The sequence below is a fragment of the Polyodon spathula genome, chromosome 38 (genome assembly GCF_017654505.1).
Source record: "Polyodon spathula isolate WHYD16114869_AA chromosome 38, ASM1765450v1, whole genome shotgun sequence".
Lineage (NCBI taxonomy): Eukaryota > Metazoa > Chordata > Actinopteri > Acipenseriformes > Polyodontidae > Polyodon > Polyodon spathula.
Window position 1 is genome coordinate 5156366 of NC_054571.1, and position 25000 is coordinate 5181365.

General features: G+C 41.6%; 1 protein-coding gene across 6 annotated transcripts in view; it reads right to left on the reverse strand.

Moving 5' to 3' along the window:
* LOC121304548 (MHC class II regulatory factor RFX1-like) overlaps positions 1-20543 on the reverse strand; it is a 175286-nt gene extending 154743 nt beyond the window's left edge. For 2 of the 6 annotated variants that reach the window (XM_041235729.1, XM_041235727.1), the window contains exons 1-4: positions 20048-20540; positions 8621-8730; positions 7550-7645; positions 1317-1424 (exon numbers count right to left, since the gene is read on the reverse strand). In XM_041235729.1, coding sequence (XP_041091663.1) covers positions 1317-1424; positions 7550-7645; positions 8621-8730; positions 20048-20315 — 582 coding nt within the window. In that variant the 5' untranslated portion in view covers positions 20316-20540. Of the gene's footprint in view, positions 1-1316; positions 1425-7549; positions 7646-8620; positions 8731-20047 lie in introns of all 6 variants that reach the window. The other 4 variants (XM_041235728.1, XM_041235730.1, XM_041235731.1 and 1 more) reach the window with 4 other exon arrangements.
* Between the last annotated feature and the right edge of the window lie 4457 nt (positions 20544-25000).

The window sequence follows — 25000 nt, forward strand, 5'->3', positions numbered from 1 at the left end:
TTACTGTTTCACTATTCAACAATATGATTACGTCACATTTAGGCTGACCTGCTGAGTATATGTGTGTAAGTATGTGTATCATTGTCAGTGTCAGTGTCAGTGTGTATGTGGTGTGTGTGTTTATCAGTGCAGGGACGTAAATAAAAAATATATATTATTTGCTTGATTGGCCACAGTGTATAGGTAACAGGCATCTTATTAAACTGGTATAAAACTAGGATTGGATCAAACTGCTATGCAACGGGAGTCTTATTTCCATCCCTGCAGTGTCAGCTAAGGCCTCTACACACAGACGTGATACAACAAGATACTTTCGCAGTGACATGACCACACACACCTGAAGCGACACAGATTATTATTATTATTATTATTATTATTATTATTATTATTATTATTATTATTATTATTATTATTGCGATGCGACAGATTTGAAAACTAACAGATCTATAAAACTATGAATAGCTGCTATTGACAAAATTATGATCAAGACTGGTACATATTTGATAACATGATGTCGAAATTATGAGTGCCATCTCTGATATTTTTTGAACATATATGACAATAAATCATACATACCAGGCTCATCCAGTTCTTTCAAAATCGACCCAAATTATCTTTCGTCTCTGTATCTTTATATTTGAGATGACCTTCGTCATAAAACTATTTTTCAACATCAAGTATTATCGTTTTGGATACTGCTTCACTTTGGTGGACTGTGCATTGAAACTGTTCTGTAATTGCTCAATTCCCTATTTATTTATTTTTTAACAATTATTTTTTATTCATTTTCCAATTTTATCCCAATTTTTTTGAATGTCCAATTAGTTATTCAGCCTGGCTCACCGCTGCAACCCCCGATCTAACTCTGGAGAGACTAAGACGATCACTCTCGTCCTCCGAAATGAGTGTCATCAGCCGTCTGCTTTTTTTCGCAAGCCCACAGTGCAGCCATATCAGAACTTACAGTGCTGGATGTCCATGCAGTTCTGAATTGCGTACAGGCCAGCCTGCAGGCACCCGGGCAGCCCTTGGAGAATTGTGCACCGCAACCTGGGAACTCCCGTCCACAGTCAGCAGTGGCAAGCCACTCGGGAGACCCCATCAATTCCCTAGTTGATTCAATCCTATTTATTTCATGTTGCTCCAGTGTCGCCCCCCGCATTATCAAAAGTGTAGGTTCTATTCCTTTTGTCCCATCTCTGCATATTTTCTCTTGTCATATCGCATCTGGTGTGTCGCAGCCTTTACAGTGAGAGTCTTAATGTAAATATGCATGTGTGTATCTGTGCGCTTGTGTGCCAGGGGTATCTCTTTACCTCAGGAGAAGAGTGGACCTGCTGCTGTTGCTGGACTCCATGGATAGACAGCGTGGACACCTGTCCAGCCTTCCCAGTGGGGGATGAAGTCTGGACAACCAGGCGCTGCTGTGGAGATGGAGACACACACACACACACACACACAGGGTGAGGGTCAGTCAGACTGTCCCTACACTACTACAGCAGACACACAGCAATACACTTGCCAACGCTAAGTGTAATAACCCTGGAGGTCTGCCAAACAACTTCAGATCTGTAGTGAAACAAGTGTGGACCCTGCTAGTGAATTAGCCCCTTGCATCACCCAGTCTTCCAGAATTTAAGCATTTTCATTTCAATTAAATTTCATACAAATACACACTTTTTGATTTTATATATATTATATATATATATATATATATATATATATATATATATATATATATATATATATATATATAATAACAGATGTAGCAGGACAGGGGGCCTGCAATCCTAAGAATGTTTGTTTTATGGCAGGGATGGGGTTAAAAAGCCTCCCTGCCAAGCTAATTGTTTAATTTAATTGTTTTGTTAATTGATAATTAGAGCCAGCTGCAGTGTTTAAAAAGAGTGCAGCCAGCCTGCTGCTGTGTGAAGAAGCCCGACCAACTGAAGGTCGTAAAAGGTAGTGTGGAAAAAAAACTATGTTTGATTTTTGTGTGTGTAAAGTGTGTTGTATTGCATTACATGCCAGGTAAACAGCTTAGCTGTCCTGCAAGTTAGACAGGGGTCTACATGTGTGTAGTCAGTGCTCGTGAGAGCTAGGTTTTTGTTTGTTTATTATTTGTTGTAATAAAAGTGCGCGTAGGCGCTGAAAATTCAGTTTTCATCTCTGGGTCACGTTTTTAAAGGGGCACGAACCCGAACGACAGCCATTTCTATCACATATGGTGTCAGAACCATGGAACGCCCCTGTTGACCCAGAAAATAAAAAATAAAAATGGATCCAGAGCTAAAGGAACTACTGAAACAAATGAAAAGAAATACAGCTATTCAGGAAGAACTGAATAGGAAATGGAGACAGGAGTGGGGGCTGCCAGACCCAGAACCAACAGAGCTGGACTTGCTCTTCCAAAGATGGGAGCTAGCAAGACAAGCCCCGCAGTCTCCAGCACTACAGGAAGAGGAGTTGCCTCTGCTGCCACCACCTGGAGAAGAGATGCTGGAGCTGCTTCTGCCTCCATCACCCAGAGAAGAGGAGCAGGAGCTGCCTCTGCCTCCTGGAGCTGCCTCTGCCTCCAGCTGCCTCCACCTCCACCACCAGAGAAAAATAAAATTTAGAGGAGAGAGGAGCAGGAGCTGCCTCTGCCTCCACCACCCAGAGAAGAGGAGCAGGAGCTGCCTCTGCCTCCACCACCCAGAGAAGAGGAGCTGGAGCTTCCTCTGCCTACACTGCTGCAGGTTACTAATAAGGGAGAGGGGGTGAAATGCATACCTCCACCAAAACCCCGACCACCAGCCCCACAAACCAGTCCGGCACTATCGGACGCAGTCCCTTGCCCCGGGCTCGTCAGTCCCTTGGGTGGAGTGCCTGGACTTCCCTCCTCTTGCCCTAGCTCCCAGGTCACAGAACTGCCAGGCACAGTTGATTGCCTGGTCCCTCACTCCGTTCCTCCTAAAGACACAGACGTCACTACGCTGGAGTCAGATGTCACATGCGCTCCCGCTTCCCCCACTCTGTTCCCCCTGAGGCCTCAGCTGTCGCTGCGCCAGTCCACAGCCGTGCACCTCTGCCTGCCATTAATTGCTCCCAGTCGCCGGCCTGCATTGCGGTCGCCCTGAGCAAGCCACCTGGATCCCTCCTTCCTGGTTCTCGGTCCCTTGAAGGTAATGCCAGAGGGACCAACCCACCCTCAAGCCCGCCCGCAGGAAGGGGCGAAAAATAAAATTTATGGACTTGAGGGTGGGTGCTTGTGTTTTAGGGAGGGAGGTGGCCTTGGTATGGCCTGTGTCTTGAAAAGACAAGGGGGGGGGGGGGGGGGGGTGTAATGGATGTAGCAGGACAGGGGGCCTGCAATCCTAAGAATGTTTGTTTTATGGCAGGGACGGGGTTAAAAAGTGTTTAATTTAATTGTTTTGTTAATTATCACCTGCATCTGGCCGTTATTGATTATTAGAGCCAGGTGCAGTGGTTAAAAGGAGTGCAGCGAGTTTGCTCTAGGCTGCTGCTGTGTGAAGAAGCCCGACTGAAGGTCATAAATGATATTGTGGAAAAAACCTATGTTTGTTTTTTGTGTGTGTCAATTGCTTAGCTGTCACACAAGTTAGACAGGGACCTACATGTGTGTAGTCAGTGCTCGTGATAGCTAGGTTTTTGTTTGTCTATTATTTGTTGTAATAAAAGTGCGCGTAGGCACTGAAAATTCTTCTCTGGGTCATGTTTTTAAAGGGGCACAAACCTGAACTATGGCCAAATTGTTCACACACACACACACACACACACACACACACACACACACAGCTCTGGAAAAAAATTAAGAGACCACTGCAAAATTATCAGTTTCTCTGGTTTTACTGTTTATAGGTATGTGTTTGGGTAAAATGAACATTTTTGTTTTATTCTATAAACTACTGACAACATTTCTCCCAAATTCCAAATAAAAATATTGTCATTTAGAGCATTTATTTGCAGAAAATGACAACTGGTCAAAATAACAAAAAAGATGCAGTGTTGTCAGACCTTGAATAATGCAAAGAAAATAAGTTCATATTCATTTTTAAACAACACAAAACTAATGTTTTAACTTAGGAAGAGTTCAGAAATCAATATTTGGTGGAATAACCCTGATTTTCAAGCACAGCTTTCATGCGTCTTGGCATGCTCTCCACCAGTCTTTCACGTTGATGTTGGGTGATTTTGTGCCACTCCTGGCAAAAAAATTCAAGCAGCTCGGCTTTGTTTAATGGCTTGTGACCATCCATCTTCCTCTTGATCACATTCCAGAGGTTTTCAATGGGGTAAAATGACAGGTGCATGGAAAGCTGAAAATTGGACTCATCTGGGAGTGCTTCAGCAAGGCTGGAATCGGGCAGATTTGTCTTTGTGGAGGGCGCATGAATCAAGCCAAGTACAAGGTTGTCCTGGAAGAAAACTTGCGTCCTTCTGCTCTGACAATGTTCCCCAACTCTGAGGATTGGTTTTTCCAGCAGGACAATGCTCCATGCCACACAGCCAGGTCAATCAAGGTGTGGATGGAGGACCACCAGATCAAGACCCTGTCATGACCAGCCCAATCTCCAGACCTGAACCCCATTGAAAACCTCTGGAATGTGATCAAGAGGAAGATGGATGGTCACAAGCCATTAAACAAAGCCGAGCTGCTTGAATTTTTTTGCCAGGAGTGGCATAAAATCACCCAACATCAACGTGAAAGACTGGTGGAGAGCATGCCAAGACGCATGAAAGCTGTGCTTGAAAATCAGGGTTATTCCACCAAATATTGATTTCTGAACTCTTCCTAAGTTAAAACATTAGTTTTGTGTTGTTTAAAAATGAATATGAACTTATTTTCTTTGCATTATTCAAGGTCTGACAACACTGCATCTTTTTTGTTATTTTGACCAGTTGTCATTTTCTGCAAATAAAATGCTCTAAATGACAAACAGGGCCGATCTAAATCTGATTGAAAATCTTTGGTATGAGCTGAAGGAGGCTGTGCAGAAGAAACATTCTCGGAATTTGAATGAACTGGAATAATTTTACATTGAAGAATGGTCAAAAATCACTAAAGTATCATGCCAAGAGCTCATTAACAAATATCCTAATCATTTAAAAGAGGTTACTATTGCTAAAGGTGCCTCAATTAGCTATTAATTAAATTTACCTTGTCAGGGTACCAATACTTTTGAATGAACATTTTTGTAGTTTTGTTAAAAAAAAAATGCTGAAATAAATAATTGTAGACATCTATTTCTTGTAAGTTTTTTTTACTCATCCACAAAAGCAAAACTTTTGCTACAAAAGATTTTATTATATAATAAATATATATATATATATATATATCTATATATATATATATATATATATGTGTGTGTGTGTGTGTGTGTGTGTGTGTGTGTGTGTGTGTGTGTGTGTGTGTGTGTGTGTGTGTGTGTGTTATCTCAACACCCCACAGGGATGACATTTAGTGTTGACTTATCCAAAGTGTAGAGTTACCCACAGGTCCACATGAGCCATGATACTAACATGCACATGAGTAACAGAACTTGCACATGTACAGTAATACAGTATTATTTGTAGTTAAATGTCCTTTTGAAAACGGTTGAAAAAACTGCAGGGAATGAATCAATTACAGTACTGTAAAAACTCGGTACAACTTGCAAGGTTCAATTGAAATAAGAATTAATAAAATAACTACAGCATTATTTTTACAAGAACAATCCAACCACAAACTGTGCACAAACTGTTGACTTTTAGGTATTGGCCTGTACGGTCCAATTTGATGACTTAAATAGCAAAAGTTAACAAACATACATTAAACAGAATTAACTCAGCGAACAAAAGCAATAATAAACAACTTACAGTTTCACACAGAAATCAAACATTGTCGTTTGTTTCTCATGTAAAAATACACGGTTTGAAAGTTCTGCTGACGCTTGTTATCCCAAAAAACGTGAACTTTAAAGCCAATTGAACCAGAACTCATTCTTCGCTTCTATGAACGGACACTGTAACCATCTGCACTTGGTAGTTGTGATGAATGAATGAACGATCCGTTTCCAGTCAGAAATGACAGTGTTGAGTTATCCACTAGTCTTTTTAATAGTTTTATTCCTTGGGGTACCGGTAATAAGTGTGAAGATACGAGTAAAGCGAGGTGTCAAGTTATCCACAAGTCGAGTTAACCAAGGTTGTCTATATAAATGGGCAAATCAGAATATGTAAATTTCAGCAATTTATTGCTAACGGATTCAAAACTGATACAGTTCTGTTTGTAACCTCAAATTCAAATGGTTTATTCAATCTTTTCAAAATGGACTTGTCAGCATGTGAATAATCTAAAGCTGCTGGTGCATTTTTCAGGGGTGCTGTGTTAACAACCACTGTGTTAAAATGGATTACTGTATTCATAATTACTGTTAGAGCTGCTGCTGCATTTCTGCTGAATTTCTGTTGCCAGGAGGCCAAGAAGGGAGCCATCGGCTACAGAGAAGGAAGAGGAGGTGAGGAGACCACCTCCGCCACAGCCCGGACCACCACCCCTCTGTCACAGCCCGTTGCCTGGGAGTTGGATCCCTCGACCTGGGCTCCTAGACACCCGACCTTCGTGTCTGGACCTATGGTCGCTGGGCCTGACTCCCAGCTCGTTGTACCACCAGGCATAGTTGGTCGCCTGGGCTCGCACATCTGCCTGGGGCTGCAGCCAGCTGCTTGCCTGCCTGCACTTCCGACGCCCCATCCACTGCGCCCAGGTACCCCTGTCGCTAGGTCTCTGTCTCAGCTTAAAGGCGCTGGACTGTGGGCCAAACCTCCCTCAAGGATGGGAGAAAACAGACAATAGGGGACTTGAGGGAGGGTGGTTGTGTTTTAGGGGAGGGGGGAGGTGCCTACTGGGGCCATGTGTGCTGCACACAAAGAGGGGGGGTGTATACGGTAGGGCAGAGCCCTGCTGGTGAACATATTGTTATGATTAAAATAATGGTTTACTGTTATTATTGTGGTATTTGTATGATTAAAACAGAAATTACTGTATATAGAAAGTACTGTTTTGTGTTTATTTAGAAACTTAATGTTTTGATATAGGTTGATGTGGTTTGGCAAGGGTGATGTTGTCGCTGTCAGACCACATCCACACATGGGCTGTGTGAGCTGTATTTTGTAAAAGTTTTTTTTTTTTGTCAGCTTCCAGGTCTGGGGATGTCACCACTTGACCATCCTGTCAGACTGGCCTTACTGCATTTCAAACTAAATTGTATATTTTCTTATCAGTTACTTTTAAAAAGGGTGTCTGTTATACTCATACACTCAAAAAGGTTTGTGTGAACTCTATGGGGTGATGAGAAGTTGCCCCACCAAGACTTGCATACATTATAATATGAAGCATAGACAGATTATTTATTTTAGCTGATGAAGGAATTTTATGTTCGAAACGTCCTGAATACATCTTATATACACTTCTACTTTGCACATAATTTTCTCTATCTACACTGTATCTACATACAAACTCCTTTGTCTATTTGGTTAATACAGAGTGAGGTACGTTCAGCCTTACCTGCTGCTGCTGCTGCTGCTGCGGCAAAGAGACCTGCTGGAGAGGAGCGAGGACAGCCTGGCCCTTCACAGAGACCCCCCCCTGAACCAGCAATCGCTAGGAGTGGAGAGAGGAGGTACACACTTTCAATTCATTATGTTGTGTTAATAACATGTCCAACAGACACAAACACACACAAGAAGAACTAGTTTGTTTTTTTTTCTTCTAAAACTACCTTTGTTAATGAAAGTAGAGTATTAGCTGAAACATTATTCAGACTCGGCTTTGCACTGACTCTCTTAATAATATTTAAACAACACGTTTTGTGACTAAATGCAATATAAATTACCAGGTCAAAATGAACATTAATTTCACATTTAAACATTTTTATTTGTGTTTCCATTTCCTGAATGAGCCATGGTACAAAAATCTACTCAAAAGCCTTTTTGAAGTGTTGAATTCCTGGTCTGTAGATCTAAGATTATAAAGATTATAAAAGTGCACACAAAGAAAACTGTGGCTAGTCTAAATACATTTTGCATGCATATGTGACCTATCACTTTGATCCAGCTCTTCTGGGCTGCTAATGTACATAGCCCTTCCCTCACTCAGTATATTATTAACCAGAACTGTGACCTTGCACAGTTACCTGACCTACTTACAAGGAGCTGCGTTTGAACAGAGGCAGGTAAATGTAAAGCAGTATGCATTGAGGAAGGTTATATCAGCGACTCAAACATTGTTTATTTAGAACTGATGCACTTAATATTCTCTCTCTCTCTCTCTCTCTCTCTCTAATAAAAGCATTGCCTCTGTGCATCTCTTCCACCCTGATTAAACCTGGCCTTGGTAACCACTGCTGATTTCCTGTCTTCCTGGGGGCGGCTTACAGTTTAAAAAAAGAGAGACTGCATTGTCTGAGCGGTATTTGAAACAGAGTGGTTTCTTTAATTCACTAGCAAGGAGTTCCATCTGTTTGTAGAGACCCAATCGACCTTATTCACCCAGTCCTGGGTTTCAGAACTCCCCTCAATAAAGTCTGTTATTGAAAGGATCAGTAGCCAGGGGTTTGAGCAGCGTCCATTTCCTTACCTGCTGGGAGGCCTGGACCTGCTGCACCACCTGAGTGGGAACGGCAGTCTGAACCACAGTAGGGGGGGAGCTGGAGTCCGACACTGTCTCACTGGGCCTCAGGGTACTCTCTGAGAGGGGGGGGGGGGGGGGGGGGGGGGGGGGGGGGGGGTGGAGGAGTAATGGGGAGAAGGGGTATAGGAGTGAGACAGAGGAGAGGAGAGGGGGGAGCGGGGAGAGAGATGATTACGACTGTGACCTTGCTGCTGCTTATCTTTTTTCCTGAGATCTGAGCTGAGCTCACATTATTTATTATTATTATTTATTATTATTATTATTATTATTATTATATTACATTTATTATCATTATTGTATTGAATTTCCATCTGCTTTGTGAACTTTGCGCTGACAGAACTGCCTTGAGCACAAGGATGACACACAGCTGCACACACCCTAAATACGTAAGCAGCAAACCCTCAGGTCCCCTGTAATTTTGCACGGTAAAGTTGTTCCATGCTCACACTGTGCATTTACCACAGTTTACCCTGGTTTGCAATGTTTTTTAATATGCTTTACTAAAAGCAAGTAAAATAGCTACAAAATATTTTAGAACAAAGTTTTTGTGACAGAAATGTACTTTGGCATCATTAGAATGTGTAAATAATGTATTTATTTTTACCACAGCTATAGTTGCTGCTTATTACTGTCCCATATATGGGACTCTATGCACCACTAGCTCCAAGCATGGTTTTATCACTCACTGCATATTGCATATCAATGGCAATAGTAAATAAAGTAGTTAGTAAGTAGTACTCAAATTCACGAAAGGATATCACCTGGATGTTTCTTAGCTTTTAGAAGACTTTAGAACATGTATGTCACTGTAACAGGGCAAAGCGCCCTGTAGTGATTGTTTATTTATCTTAGAAGAGGGTACCCCTCCACCCCTGTGAAGTTTATTATTATGTGTTTGTTATGATTTTATTGTATTTATGTATTTTATTATTTAAATGCGTTCTGGCAGAGGAGAGGTTGGCAGCTTGTTATCTGCCAGAAGTAATAAAAAGATTGTGCAGATTGTGGCCGAAGGGTAAGGAGATAATTGATAGTTAACCCTTCGGCCATAGTAAATAAAAGTCTGCAGCTCTCTGCACTCTGTGTGGGTATTCGAGAGGAGGAAGAAAAGAGAAAGAAGCAGAACGAAAGCTAAAGTAAAAATAACAACCAGCGTAAGGATCCGTGAAGGCTACTGCCCAGCCGGACCTTAGGGCTGTATTTTGTATTCATGATTTAATTGCAGCCAGAAGGGGAGGAGACCCTGCCGCCTTTGCAGCCAGAAGGGGAGGAGCCCCTGTCGCCTTCGTAGCCAGAAGGGGAGGAGCCCCTGTCGCCTTCGTAGCCAGAAGCTGCATTGCCTGGGGTTGACGACTCTGTCTCGCCCGGGGAAGCCGGCACGTTACCGCTCAAGGATGCCTGCCTTGCACAGCTCAGGGATTCCACGTTCACATCGCCTGTATCTCCTAGGGTTGCTGATGGTCCCGCTTCGCCTGGGGTTGCTGATGGTCCTGCATGGCCACAGGAAATACTGTCGCTGGAGCCCCACAGAGGAGAGCTATCGGCCATGAAGAAGGGGGGAGGAGGTCAGGAGACCAGCTCCTTTCGCAGCAGTTTCGCTGCAGGAAATTGTGTGGCCCAAGCCCCAAAAAGGGGAGCTGCCGGCCATGAAGGGGGGGGGGGGGGGGGGGGGGGGGGGTCAGGAGACCAGCTTTCTCTGCAGCAGTTTCGCTGTAGGAGATCGTGTGGCTGAAGCCCCGGAAAAGAGAGCTGCCATCCACGAAGAAGTGGAGGGTTAAGGACCTCCCACCATGGCCTCCCCCATGGACACCTTGCTTCCCCTCCTCCAGGACTTTGAGGCTAAAGACAGCATGTCCTTTCTACTTATTTCAAGTAGTTTTACACCCATTTAGGATAACTTCCAACAATTAGATTTCTTAACTCATCTAACGAAAGTCTTATACAAAAAATAATAAAACAAAAAGGTCATGCATAAATGGGTTAAACTCTATTATTATTATTATTATTCCTCCATGATTGCTACTCTTTAAAACCCCATTATTGTTATTATTATTAGTCCCCCAAGACTATGACTCTGTTTTAAACTCTATTTAATCAGTATTATTATTATTATTATTATTATTATTATTAGTAGTAGTAGTAGTAGTCGTAGTAGGCCGTTCTACAATACCAAGTTGAACAGGCACTGTTCAGTTGACCAAACCTGCCCTTTTATTTTCCTTCAAACACAAAAATACAACGAAAAGAGACTTATACGCACTGTTAGAGGTTTTGGTTTATTTATTTATGTATTCATTTATTTATTTATAATGACTAGACTTTATTTTTTAATTTTTTTATGCTTTAAGGCTTAATGTTTCTGCACAGTATCAAACCCGGCAGCAGTGTACTCACGGTATCCCTCGGAGTTATAGAACCAGTTGTGGTAGTACATCGCTGGGAGCTGGGAGCTGAGAAAGTGAGTAGGGAGCTAGGCATGGCACGCAGCGAGGTTATATACAAACACACACACACACAGACACTGCCAGCCTTGGAGGACTAATCCCCAGCACTGTCAAAGAGCCCTCCTTCTTATAAACACAGCTATCGGATCAGGAGGGGAAAAAACAAAACAAAACAAAATATTTAAAAAAGAGGAAAACACACAAGGGCACTGCACAAAAAAAAGGTAGAAGCTGGCACTGATATTCAAGGAAACAAAAGACAGAGGAAGACTTGTGGTTGAAACATTTGCTGTTGAATTTATTCAAGAGAAACACAGAACCATGTTCTTTGCAGTGATGGAGTATATATACAGTCAGCACTCAGATATTCGACCCTATAAAATTTGGACTTCAGTGATGGTTAAAAAAGTGTGATGCTTGTCGGATCATTTCATTCTGGCCCATTCCAACCCTTGTCCATTTTTCAGGGAACACAAAGATACAACGTCAAAAATACACAACTGAAAGGACGGTGTTTTAAAATAAGTAGGCTTCCAATTAGATATTCTGTAGTTCGTTTTGTTGGTACAGTACTATATTTTCAATAGAAGTAGTATTTTAATTCAGAACAATATGATTCTGAACATATCGCTTGCCAAAACAGACGAATGTGGACACGTGGACTGTAATAGAGTACATACTTTTAAATCCGGTACGTATTACAGCAGTATATATAACTCCCCATTAACCACCCAACAACAAAACTAAATCAAAATGTTACCCATGCGCAGAACTCCGTAAAACGTAAAAGGCAATGCAATTTAGAAAAAATAAATAAAAAAAACACAGGTTTCCAGAATTAGCAGTATCCAAAGTCAGTATTCAAAACTGCAGAATATAGTAAGGCCCTAATGTCACACTTCACTTGCAAATGAAACAACACAAAAGCAACTAAAGAACCACAAATAAAAAATTTAAAAAATACATCAAAGTATCCAAAACGATTTAATGAGTAACTGTTTTACATTACAGTAGCTGGTCTCGTTTGCTTTGTTATTGCTGCATTTTCATCAGTTGAAATTGGAGAAGGAAGCGCTATGTAACTGTACAGTAAAGACTGATTTGCACATGCGAGAAGAAAAAAAGCAGGCTGTAACGGATAATCAAACAAATTGTAACATTGAGGAGATGGGCTTTGTATCAGAAAACTGGTGAAGGAGCCGGAAATCACGTGTGACGGTTAAGTGCATTAATTTGTTACATAAATATATAATAGGAATTGATTTGTTTCTTAATCAAGGATGGTAAAACGTGACTGACATCTATCTGAGTGTCATATATCCGAGTGCTGACTGTATATATAGAGGTTGCGCTAGCTGTTCTGTTCCTGAAACGCACATGCCCAACATTTTGCGTTCCATCCATCAGATACTAAATGGTCAGTTGTTAACACAAAGGCTAAAAAACTCCCGGGATGTGCATTTTGGTACATTTTTATGAAAGTTTAAAACTCTGCTATATCGTAGTTTTAAACAATATTTGTCTGTGCATACATACAGACACCTCCAAAATGATTGGCAACTTTGATAAAGATGAGCAAAATAGGCTGTATAAAATAAACAACACAGCTAATGAGCTATATTATAATTTTCCAACATGTGGAATAAATTGTACTGAATTAATCAACCAAAATTACACTTTTCTCAAATTATAAATTTATTTCCAAAAAAATTAAGTGTCACAATTATTGCCAACCTTGTTTTCAGTACTTTGTGCACCCCCCTCTTTGCAAGGATAACGGCACTGAGACTTTTTCCATAATTTTTTATGAGATTGGAGAACACATTGGAAGGGATCTTAGACCATTCCTCCATACAGAATCTTTCCAGATCCTTGATATCCTTCGGTCTGTGCTTATAGACTGCCCTCTTCAATTCAAACCACAGGTTTTCAATGGGATTCAAGTCCGAAGACTGAGATGGCCATTGCAAAATGTTGATTTTGTGGTCAATTAACCATTTCTTTGTGGATTTTGATGTGTTCTTGAAGCCAACTTTCAGCCTCCTGGCAGAGCCAACCAAGTTTTTGGCTAAAATGTCCTGGTACTTGGTAGAGTTCATGATGTCGTTGACCTTAACAAGGGCCACAGGACCAGTGGAAGCAAAACAGCCCCATAACATCAAAGATCCACCACCATATTTTACAGTAGGTATGAGCTGGTGTGCATGGCCAAAGAGCTCTATTTTCTTCTCCTCTGAACATAGCACCTGGTTCTAATCCAAGTGGCAATGCCGTTTAGCAAACTCTAGGCACTTACATTTGTTGGTTGCTCTCAATAAAAGCTTTTTTCTGGCAACCCTTCCAAATAGGCTATTGGCATGGAGGTGGAGTCTAACTGTAGATTTGGAGACTTCAAGATGCAACTAAGTTCTGTAACTAAAATTCTTCTTTGCCTCCCAAACCATCTTCCTCACAGTGTGTGGGGGCAAGATACACTTGTGTCCTCTACCAGGCAGATTTACCACTGTTCCACTGGTTTTGAACTTCTTAATTATTGCCCTAATAGTGGTAAGTGGTATATTTAGGTTTTTAGCTATTTTTTTGTACCCACTGCCTGATTTATGAAGGTCAACAACAATTTGTCTCTTTTCATTTGTGAGTTCTTTGCCTTTCCCCATGGTGACGGATTTTACATGCGTGTTACCTCATTTTTATACCCCAGTGAAACAGGAAGCCATGGAAGGCCACAATACACTTCCTTAAAACTGAGATGTACTTAAAGTAGAATGTTAATGCAGATTTAATTTTGTTTGATTTTATTTATAAGAATCAGATTTGGCATCAAAGTCCACGTTTTTTTTTTTTTTTTAAATGAAAACTAGGCGACCTATAATCTTATGCAGAACTCTTCTCGGTGGATACGCAACAGGAGTGGCTGCTGGATCAAGGTGAATAGTGCATTCGCCTGGAAATAGTCTGTGGCAGAGCACAGCTCTGCTCTTTAGAAATTGGCAGGGATGGGGTTAAATTCCCCTACCTGCTTGGGTTCATTGTGTTCAGGTGGCTGGGGTTGATTGATGATTAGTTTAATTAACGATCAATCAGCACCCAGCCACCTGACATAAAAGGAGGCCTCTGCTTCTCATTTGGAGGAGGGAGCTGAGGAAGCAGGTTGGTTTTTTTTTTTTTGGTTGTTTGGAAAGTTTGAACCCAGTGAAGGCATTGCCCAGCCTGGAAATTGTTATTTTTGTAAGTTTTGCTTTTTGTCTTTCTTTTTGTGTTTAAATTGCTTTGTTTTGGCCCTTGTGCCCTTTCATTTTTGTGTTTATTTATAATAAAATAGTTATTTTTTTGAACTTCAGACTGTCTCTGGGCCTCTATCCACTCGCCAGCCTGCCACATAGTCCTATTGCTTTAAATACATCCGCATATTCACCTATTACTGCATTTTCCTCACACTCAGGTTAGGTCACAGACAGCACTAGCTTTATGAGCTCAAGATCAAGGCATGCTTTCAGCCCTAAGGCTGGTGGTGCTTGGGTATTCACAATGTAGAACTCCAGCTTCAATGTAGTGACTTTGAAACTACATTCTAACTCACATGTGCCTTTTACTGCAAGCTGCTCTCCTCCGTAACCTGTAAGGCATCGCTTAGTACATTCCAATTGCCTTTCTGGACAGATGTTGCGGTATTTGCACTCTGGTATTACATTTACTTGTGCACCAGTATCAAGTTTGAATTCCATGTTGAATGTTAGCAGTACTTGTCCTTCATCTGCCCGCATGCTACTCGTGTTGCTGGTAACCATGGTTTTCAGCTGATCCTGTGCTATTTTGTGAGACCTCGCTATGTCTATAGCCTTCTCCAAGGTAAGCTCTGGTCCTTGGTTTAACAACTTTTCCCGAACTCTCTGCGAATTGATAGCAAACACAATGCAGTCCCTGACCATTTCCTCACTATTTTGGTAGCCACAGTCCTTAACCAGCAATTTAACTTCAGTCACAAAATGTTCAAACTTTTCAGAGGATCCTTGCGTCTTTTCGTGAAATTTGTATCTGGCAAAAACAGGATTAGCTTTAGGCGTCAAATTGATCATAATGTTTTCAGTACAGAAGAACATAAAGTTTACAAAACGAGAGGAGGCCATTCGGCCTATCTTGCTCGTTTGGTTGGTAGTAGCTTATTGATCCCAGAATCTCATCAAGCAGCTTCTTGAAGGATCCCAGGGTGTCAGCTTCAACAACATTACTGGGGAATTGGTTCCAGACTCTCATGATTCTCTGTGTAAAAAAGTGCCCCCTATTTTCTGTTCTGTATGCCTGTGGAAGGGTGGTGGGTAATTCACTGACACAGGGGACAGACAGGTGGACTTGACAACACCGCACAGGTGCCCAGTTTTATTTCGGGGGTGCTTTTGTTTCTTTAGCCCGCAGAGGGCGCTGTTGGTCCGTGGTCTGTTTACCAACTATGGTAAACAGAACCACAGGAATATCAAGCGATGGTAAACAGTCCAGGTGCACTCGCAGGTGCTTCAAAACAATAATTCAAAAATAGAAGGCACAAAGAAACAGGGAAAATAAAACAGTAACAAAACTACAAAGAAAAGGTGCTGCACTTGGCAGCTATATCCCGGTCGCCGCTGCCCGTGCGACCCGGATCACCGACCTACGCTGCCCGCTAACTAGCCTGCTCGGTTACAATATTCCAGGGTCTGCCCAAGGGTTCCCCACCCTCACTGTCTCGCTGTGAAATACTTAGTGTCGTTTTTCTCCCGACTGGTTCTCGGTCCTGGACCAGCGCTGCCGCACTCTTGGCACATCTAAAAGGGCAGACCCGAGGAAACAGCAGAGCATTATCTTATAGGGCTAACAATCTCCCCAAGACCTGCCTCCCAGCCATTCAGAGAGAGGGAAAGTTCACACACCCACTTTCCCACTTCCCCGTGTCACTGCCATGACTCACAGGCGGTTGCTGGACGACTGCTGCCGTCTTCCTGCAGCACTGTGAATACGCCAGCAGAGTCAGCACAGATCTCCCCCTGCTACAATGCCCCTTTGTCTAATCTCCATTTGTGACCCCTGGTCCTAGTTTCTTTTTTCAGGTCGAAAAAGTCCCTTGGGCCGACATTGTCAATACCTTTTAGAATTTTGAATGCTTGAATTAGGTTGCTGCATAGTCGTCTTTGTTCAAGACTGAATAGATTCAATTCTTTTAGCCTGTCTGCATATGACATGCCTTTTAAACCTGAAATAATTTTGGTCGCTCTTCTTTGCACTCTTTCTAGAGCACCAATATCCTTTTTGTAGCGAAGTGACCAGAACTGAACACGATATTCAAGATGAGGTCTTACTAATGCATTGTACAGTTTTAACATTACTTCCCTTGATTTAAATTCAACACTTTTCACAATGTATCCGAGCACCTTGTTGGCCTTTTTTTACAGCTTTCCCACATTTCTGAGTCAACGAAAACTCCTAGGTCTTTTTCATAGATTCCTTCTTCAATTTCAGTATCTCCCATATGATATTTATAATGCATATTTTTATTGCCTGCGTGCAGTACCTTACACTTTTCTCTATTAAATGTCATTTGCCATGTGTCTGCCCAGTTCTGAATCTTGTCTAGATCATTTTGAATGACCTTTGCTGCTGCAACAGTGTTTGCTGCTACTCCTATTTTTGTGTCGTCTGCAAATTTAACAAGTTTGCTTACTATACCAGAATCTAAATCATTAATGTAGATTAGGAATAGCAGAGGACCTAATACTGATCCCTGTGGTACACCGCTGGTTACCACACTCCATTCTGAGGTTTTTCCTCTAATCAGTACTTTCTGTTTTCTACATGTTAACCACTCCCTAATCCATGTACATGTGTTTCCTTGAATCCCTACTTCGTTCAGTTTGAGAATTAATCTTTTATGCGGGACTTTGTCAAAAGCTTTATGGAAATCTAAATAAACCATGTCATATGCTTTGCAATTATCCATTATCGATGTTACATCCTCAAAAAAATCAAGCAAGTTAGTTAGACACAATCTCCCTTTCCTAAAATCATGCTGACTGTCTCCCAGGATACTGTTACCATATAGGTAATTTTCCATTTTGGATCTTATTATAGTTTCCATAAGTTTGCATATAATAGAAGTCAGGCTTATTGGTCTGTAGTTACCTGGTTCAGTTTTGTTTCCCTTTTTGTGGATCGGTATAACGTTTGCAATTTTCCAGTCTGTCGGTACAACCCCTGTGTCAAGAGACTGTTGCATGATCTTGGTTAGCGGTTTGTAACTAACTTCTTTCATTTCTTTGAGTACTATTGGGAGGATCTCATCTGGCTCCTAGTCCCTTTGACACTTCTGCCTCGGTTATGCTAAAGTTATTTAAAACTGTATAGGAACAGGTTGACATGTGGGGCATGTTGTCTGTATCCTCCTTTGTAAAAACTTGTGAAAAGTAATCATAATATATTTGCTATTTTTTTTTCTTCGTCTATGATTTTGCCATTTATATCTCTTAGACATTTAACCTCCTCTTTGAATGTTCTCTTGCTGTTGTAATATTGGAAAAACATTTTGGAATTGGTTTTAGCCCCCTTAGCAATGTTCATTTCTATTTCTCTCTTGGCCTTTCTAACTTCCTTTTTGACTTGCGTTTGCAGTTCCGGGTACTCTTTCTCTTTTCTCTTACTTTCTTTTTGGTCCTTTTTTAATGCTCTGTAAAGTGCCTTTTTTCACTGAATTTTTTTTTTAATTGATCTATTAAACCATTTTGGAAATTTAGTTTTACGTTTAGATTTGTCTTCTTTACGGATGTAACTGTTTTGCGCCTCTAGTACTACATTTGTGAAGAACAGCCATCCACCCGGAAACACAACTCCTTCTCCTAGTGGCTGTCAATCATACATGCAACAAACAATGCCGCACATTTAAAATACTCTAAATGTTACAATCGACAAACTCGCTATTCAACTTGAAAAGTCAGACATCGAAAGGGCTCGCAGAGTCGGGTGTAAAAACAAGAACGCAGACGTTCCTCGCATGACGGTGTTTAAACTGCACCATTTCCAGAAAAAGGTTGAAATTCTAAAAGCCTTGAGATCAGCTGAGGAGCTCTATATACAAGAACAGACTGCGAAGATCGTCCCAGATTTGTCTTCTAGACTAAACAAACGCCGCAGGGCTTTTTGGCCTCTCAGAAACCAGCTGGACAAAATCGGCATCAAGTCTCAAGTTCGTTCGTCACCCTGCAACCTTGTGGATTTGGATGTAAACTGTCCGAGACAATCTGAATCTCTGCAAGAAGCAACTCAATCCCTGAAATCCAAATATCCAGATATTGTTTAAATGGCTGGAGTCATTTTATTTATGTAATCTGACTTCCACAGGCTGAAGGAAGGGAAAAAAACAAATAACTCCCTGGACAGTATGTAACGATATGTTTTAAAGATTACGCTGGAGTTCAACCTATTTCTAATTAAGTTCTCCTGCATACATGTCGATAGGATTTATACAGTATATTTAGAAATAACAAAGTACATACTACAATGACTATACTGATTTATTATTATTATTTTTTTACTGAACTTTCGCTATTTAGAGTTATTTGAAAGCACACATGGTCGCTGAGGGTGGCCCTATTGTGGCAGTGGCGCTGGGTCCTCTGGCATTGGCGAAGCTGGCAGTGGCGTGGGGCACTACGGCAGTGGCGAAGCTGGCAGTAGTGCAGGGCACTCGGACGGCGACGGATGCGTGTGGCACACCAGCAATGGTGATGCTGGCAGTGCACAAGGTACTCCAGCAGTGGCGGTGCTGCTGGTGGCACAGGGCATTCCAGCAGTGGCGATGCTGGCCATGGTGATTCTGGCAGTGGCATTGGGTAATCAGGCAAGGGCGATGCTGCCGGTGGCGCAGCGCATCCCAGCAGTGGCGATGCTGGCAGTGGTTTGGAAATGGCAGCGTCTCCTCCCCCTTTGGCACTGGAGGTGGCAACGGCTCTTTCTCCTTTGACTCTGGGGACAGCAGGGCTTCTCTGCTCGCCTTCTTCCTCTTTTGGGTAGATCGTTCCTCCTTCTTGGGAGTTCGGCAGGTAGCTTCTCCTCCTGATATTGGAGGGGGCAGCATACCTCCAAGTGCCTGAACTCCCCACAGACGAGGCACCAACCTTTGTCCTCAAGGCAGGTGAGGAGGGCATCTAATCCGCCATCCCATAGGGCTTGGAAGGCAAAAGGACCTGGTTGCCTTTATCACTGCTAACATTTTTCAGGGTTTTCGGAGCTTCGCTCCTTCACCAGGGGATGCTGCAGAGATGTCTTCTCCCCATGAGACGGCAGTGGTTTCTCCCTCTCTGGCAGTGGAGACGGCAGTGGCTGTTCGGCGACCAGGCGAAACCAATCGGTTGCGTCCCCAACTTCTTCCTTTCCGTAGGCCTCCATAAAGCCTAATCCTAACCCTTTATATGGACACTCCACAGTATGGTAACTAAACTCCATAGAAGCCCTGCAAAGCAGAGCGTTTTTGGCTGCCCACTGCATTTATAGTTCATACCATCCCTTTTTTTTTTTTTTTTTTTTAAATCTGCAGTCCTGCTCTGAGTCTCAAGGGGGCGCAATCCTCCCACTGACATCACATGTCAAAGGGTAGTGTCATGGCCCAAGCTGTTACTGGCAGGAAGAGAGACCCAGAGTCAAGAAGCTGCAGTTTGAAGCACTAAAGCGCACATTTATTAAACAAACACAGAAACAAATAAACGGGCACGAGGGCCAAAATAAAGTTTCAAACAAAAGATTAAACCGTTGTAGGGTGGGCATTTGCATTCACTACAAAGTTGCAAACAAAACAGTTACACTAACGTTACACTTTGCTCTGCTTTTACTATGGAAAACTCTTGTAAGGGTCTGTGCTCTAAGGATCTCCCCTCACATGCTGTGTGTTTTCCCTCTGTAGCTTCCTTACCAGTGACAGTGACAACGATGTACTGTGGGGACGGCTGTGTGGAGCTGGACTGGGGTGATGCACTCTGCACCTCACTCACATACTGCAGGGTTTGCTGAGGGGGGGCTGCCTGTGTCTGCGCCTGAGTGGGAGGAGGGGGGGGCTGTTTTTGCACTGCCGGGGGCTGCGGGGGGGCTGGCGGGGACGTGTCCGTGATGTACTGCGCAGGAGCGGGTTGCGACTGGGACTGCCCCACCTGCAGCTCTGAGACGTAGGCCTGATTTGCCATGCCAGGACCAAGGGCTCTCCACCGTCACTGCAGAGAAAACAGGGAGAAGACAGGGTTAGAGACTGTGGGAGAAACAGGGGCAAGACGGGAAGGGACTGGGAGAGAATTAAGGGAAAAGCAGGGTTGAGACTGGAGTAGAAACAAGGGCAAACAAAGGTTAGAGGCAAGGGAGATAGATTGAGTGGTTCTGGGATCTGTTGCTCCAATATTGAGTTATACTAGTTGTTTTTTTCTCTATAACTGTCTTTACCCTGCTTTGAACTTACTTTGAGCTTGTCCGGAGAATCCTCTGCATAACAATGAAAACACTTCCGCATTCCATTCTAACGAAGTGAAAATACGGCCTTTTAACTCTGTCGTAGAGGGGTTGGGCCAGCAGTGTAAGAGTGATGGAACATTTACCCGTTTGAATTTCTGATCAGTGGCATTGTGTACACATATTCCACAGAGCTGGAAAAACATTTGATTACAACCGACTACAGGGCTGGAAATAAGGCTCCCATTGCAAAGCAGTTTGATCCACTCTCAGTGTTATTATGAGTTTAAGAAGACACACCTGAGCTTGTTATATATGCTGAGACTAATTTAAGCTTGTAGAAAAACCTGGAATGGGATAAGCTGCTATGCAATAGAAGTCTTATTTCCAACCCTGAAAAAAAGAACATCCACACCACACAGTGCAGGGATCCGAACCAACTCCCGATCGGTTTAACGAGCTGCACAGGATTGAAAAGAAGTCGATTTAACAGAGCAGAGAGAAAGCTAAACTGGATTATAGAGGCTAGCTGCTCAAACCTAGGGATACTGCATTAATAAATCGCCAACAAATCTAGCTGGATTCAGACAGGCTGGTTTCAAGGTAGCAACATTAACATCTGTAACGGAAAGCCTATAAATATTATGAGCAGGTACAGTGGGTTTTCCATTAGCCAGTTAATGGGGTAACAATTTAAATGATCATTTGATCACATGCATCGTGATACGTATCGTATTGTAATATTAGTGTATCATTGCACCCGTACTTCTGATATTATATAAGTGTTAGGAACCTGACAATAGAAAAGGACGCAGTCGTTGATATACTAATTACTAGAGTATTACAGTACACATTTAGAGAGTGAGCAAGATGCAGACATAAATGCAGAATTCTAAAATCAATACAATGCTTTATAGAGACCTCAGTGTTGTGGAGATGTGACAGGTAGACTTGGTCTGAGTAAGTATTCTGGGCTGCAGTGTTTTGCACTAGCTGTGCTGTACTGTATTGTACGTGCTGTGTAACGTGAGCAGCCCCCTCTGAAGCAGCCCTCCTGCTTTGATCTGCCATGAAAGTGGATGTGATTTCAGAGCTCCTTGCCAAGTCCTAAAGATAACCCAGGGTGGCCTCGCTCACTCTCTGTGTGAAAAATAATTGATTTGCTTGGCAGGTTTTTTTTTTTTTTTTTAAAGGTTCAAAGGCCAGGAAACATAGAAATCCAGGTATGGATCAGGGTCAATTGATCTTAATGTTGGAGGATTTAAATGTGGGAAATGTAAAGGTGGGAGTTTCTCTACTGTATTTTCTGTCTTTTAGAAGTAATTAAAAGTGACATTTTTTGGGACTATAAAATTTTTCATATTTATTAGAAGTCACGTCCCCACTGAAACCTATAAGCAGCAACTACACTTAGAATTGTATCTCACACACAACAGGTTCTAGAAACAAACTGAATATGTTAGTCAGATTTTCGTCATTTTTTTATTTCAATAAAATAAACAAAATAAACTCTCAACTTGATTAGAGAAGCCACATAGCCTATACGTTAAAGTTATTAGATTTGACTTAATTTCTATTTGATAATGGTCATGGTTTTGACTTAATTTCTATATGCTAATGACATTAAGTTTGATTTCATTTCTACATGCTAGTGCTGGTTGTACTGTTTGTTGAAGGAAGTTTGTGGGAGGTTTACTTGGTGATGTATTGATCCATTTAATCTTTTGATCACTATCGATGGTCAAGCACGTCCATCATGGTTTTATTTTGTTTTCTTTGTGTGCTACTTTTGACAAGCATCCCAGAAATGTAGTCCCCAGCGAGGGACAGGTTGTAAACAAGCTGCATTCCTCTTAAATGCAAACATGAAGGGTGCTCTCCTGTTCTTAAAATAAAAAAAGGCTCTAAAATACTGGACTGTTTTGTAAATAAGCACTGTTGTTGCTGCGTACTGGGTGTTTTACGCATTGAAAAAATATGAATTATTATGTGTTGGAGGGCTGGAATAAAAAGTGCATTTTGAATGCAAGTCTGGCATGGATGGAGTTATCCTTAGAATTGGGGTTATTCAAAAGGCATAATAATAGGAGCATGCTATAGACCGCCAGATTCAGACGGTGAGCAAAATAATCTGTTATACAATGACATTAGAAATGTGTGTAGCAAAGGAGAAGCCATACTAATGGGGGATTTCAACTTCCCCCAAATAAAATGGGAAAACCCGGTGGGTAGCACGAAGGATGAAATAGAAATGGTGGAAATGACAAATGACTGCTTCCTAACACAATTTGTCAAGGCACCCACTAGAGGGGAGGAATGCCTTGATTTAGTCTTTTCAAATAACGAAGATAGAATAACTAAAACAGAGGTCAGAGAACCACTGGCAAACTCAGACCACAACATGGTCTCATTTGAAGTGTTTTTTTTTTAAATCCCCAAAAGTAATGACTAAAGCTAAGGTTTACAATTTTAGAAAAGCAAACTATGAAGGTATGAAACAGACTAACATAAGTAGATTGGAGTAAAATAGAGAAAACACCCACAGAAGAAGGATGGTTGTTCTTCAAAAATGTAGTACTAGAGGCACAAAACAATTATATCCCTAAAATAGACAAATCTAAATGTAAAACTAAATTGCCAAAATGGTTTAATAGATCAATTAAAAAAAATATTCAGCAAAAAAAGGCACTTAACAGAGCATTAAAAAAGGACCAAAAAGAAAGTACGCACAAAGAGTACACAGAACTGCAAACGCAAGTCAAAAAGGAAGTTAGAAAGGCCAAGAGAGAAATAGAAATGAACATTGCTAAGGGAGCTAAAACCAATTCCAAAATGTTTTTCCAATATTACAACAGCAAGCGAACATTCAAAGAGGAGATTAAATGTTTAAGAGATACAAATGGCAAAATCGTAGATGAAGAAAAAAAAATAGCAAATATATTAAATGATTACTTTTCACAAGTTTTTACAAAGGAAGATACTGACAACATGCTCCACATGTCATCCAGTTCCTATCCAGTTTTAAATAACTTTAGCATAACCGAGGCAGAAGTGTTAAAGGGACTAGGAGCTCTTAAAATAAACAAATCCCCTGGGCCGGATGAGATCCTCCCAGTAGTACTCAAAGAAATGAAAGAAGTAATTTACAAACCGCTAACCAAGATCATGCAGCAGTCTCTTGACACAGGGGTGGTACCGACAGACTGGAAAATTGCAAACGTAATACCGATCCACAAAAAGGGAAACAAAACTGAACCAGGTAACTACAGACCAGTAAGCCTGACTTCTATTATATGCAAACTTATGGAAACTATAATAAGATCCAAAATGGAAAATTACCTATATGGTAACAGGGTCCTGGGAGACAGTCAACATGGTTTTAGGAAAGGGAGATCGTGTCTAACTAACTTGCTTGATTTTTTTGAGGATGCAACATTGATAATGGATTATTGCAAAGCATATGACATGGTTTATTTAGATTTCCAGAAAGCTTTTGACAAAGTCCCGCACAAAAGATTAATTCTCAAACTGAACGCAGTTGGGATTCAAGGAAACACATGTACATGGATTAGGGAGTGGTTAACATGTAGAAAACAGAAAGTACTGATTAAAGGTAAAACCTCAGAATGGAGTGTGGTAACCAGTGGTGTACCACAGGGATCAATATTAGGTCCTCTGCTATTCCTAATCTACATTATTGATTTAGATTCTGGTATAGTAAGCAAACTTGTTAAATTTGCAGACGACACAAAAGTAGGAGGAGTGGCAAACACTGTTGCAGCAGCAAAGGTCATTCAAAATGATCTAGACAAGATTCAGAACTGGGCAGACACATGGCAAATGACATTTAATAGAGAAAAGTGTAAGGTATTGCACGCAGGAAATAAAAATGTACATTATAAATATCATATGGGAGATACTGAAATTGGAGAAGGAATCTATGAAAAAGACCTAGGAGTTTTTGTTGACTCAGAAATGTCTTCATCTAGACAATGTGGGGAAGCTATAAAAAAGGCTAACAAGATGCTCGGATACATTGTGAAAAGTGTTGAATTTAAATCAAGGGAAGTAATGTTAAAACTGTACAATGCACAAGTAAGACCTCATCTTGAATAATGTGTGCAGTTCTGGTCACCTCGCTATAAAAAAGACATTGCTGCTCTAGAAAGAGTGCAAAGAAGAGCGACCAGAATTATTCCGGGCTTAAAAGGCATGTCATATGCAGACAGGCAAAAAGAATTGAATCGGTTCAGTCTTGAACAAAGAAGACCACGTGGCAACCTAATTCAAGCATTCAAAATTCTAAAAGGTATTGACAGTGTCGACCCAAGGGACTTTTTCAGCCTGAAAAAAAGAAACAAGGACCAGGGGTCACAAATGGAGTTTAGACAAAGGGGCATTCAGAACAGAAAATAGGAGACACTTTTTT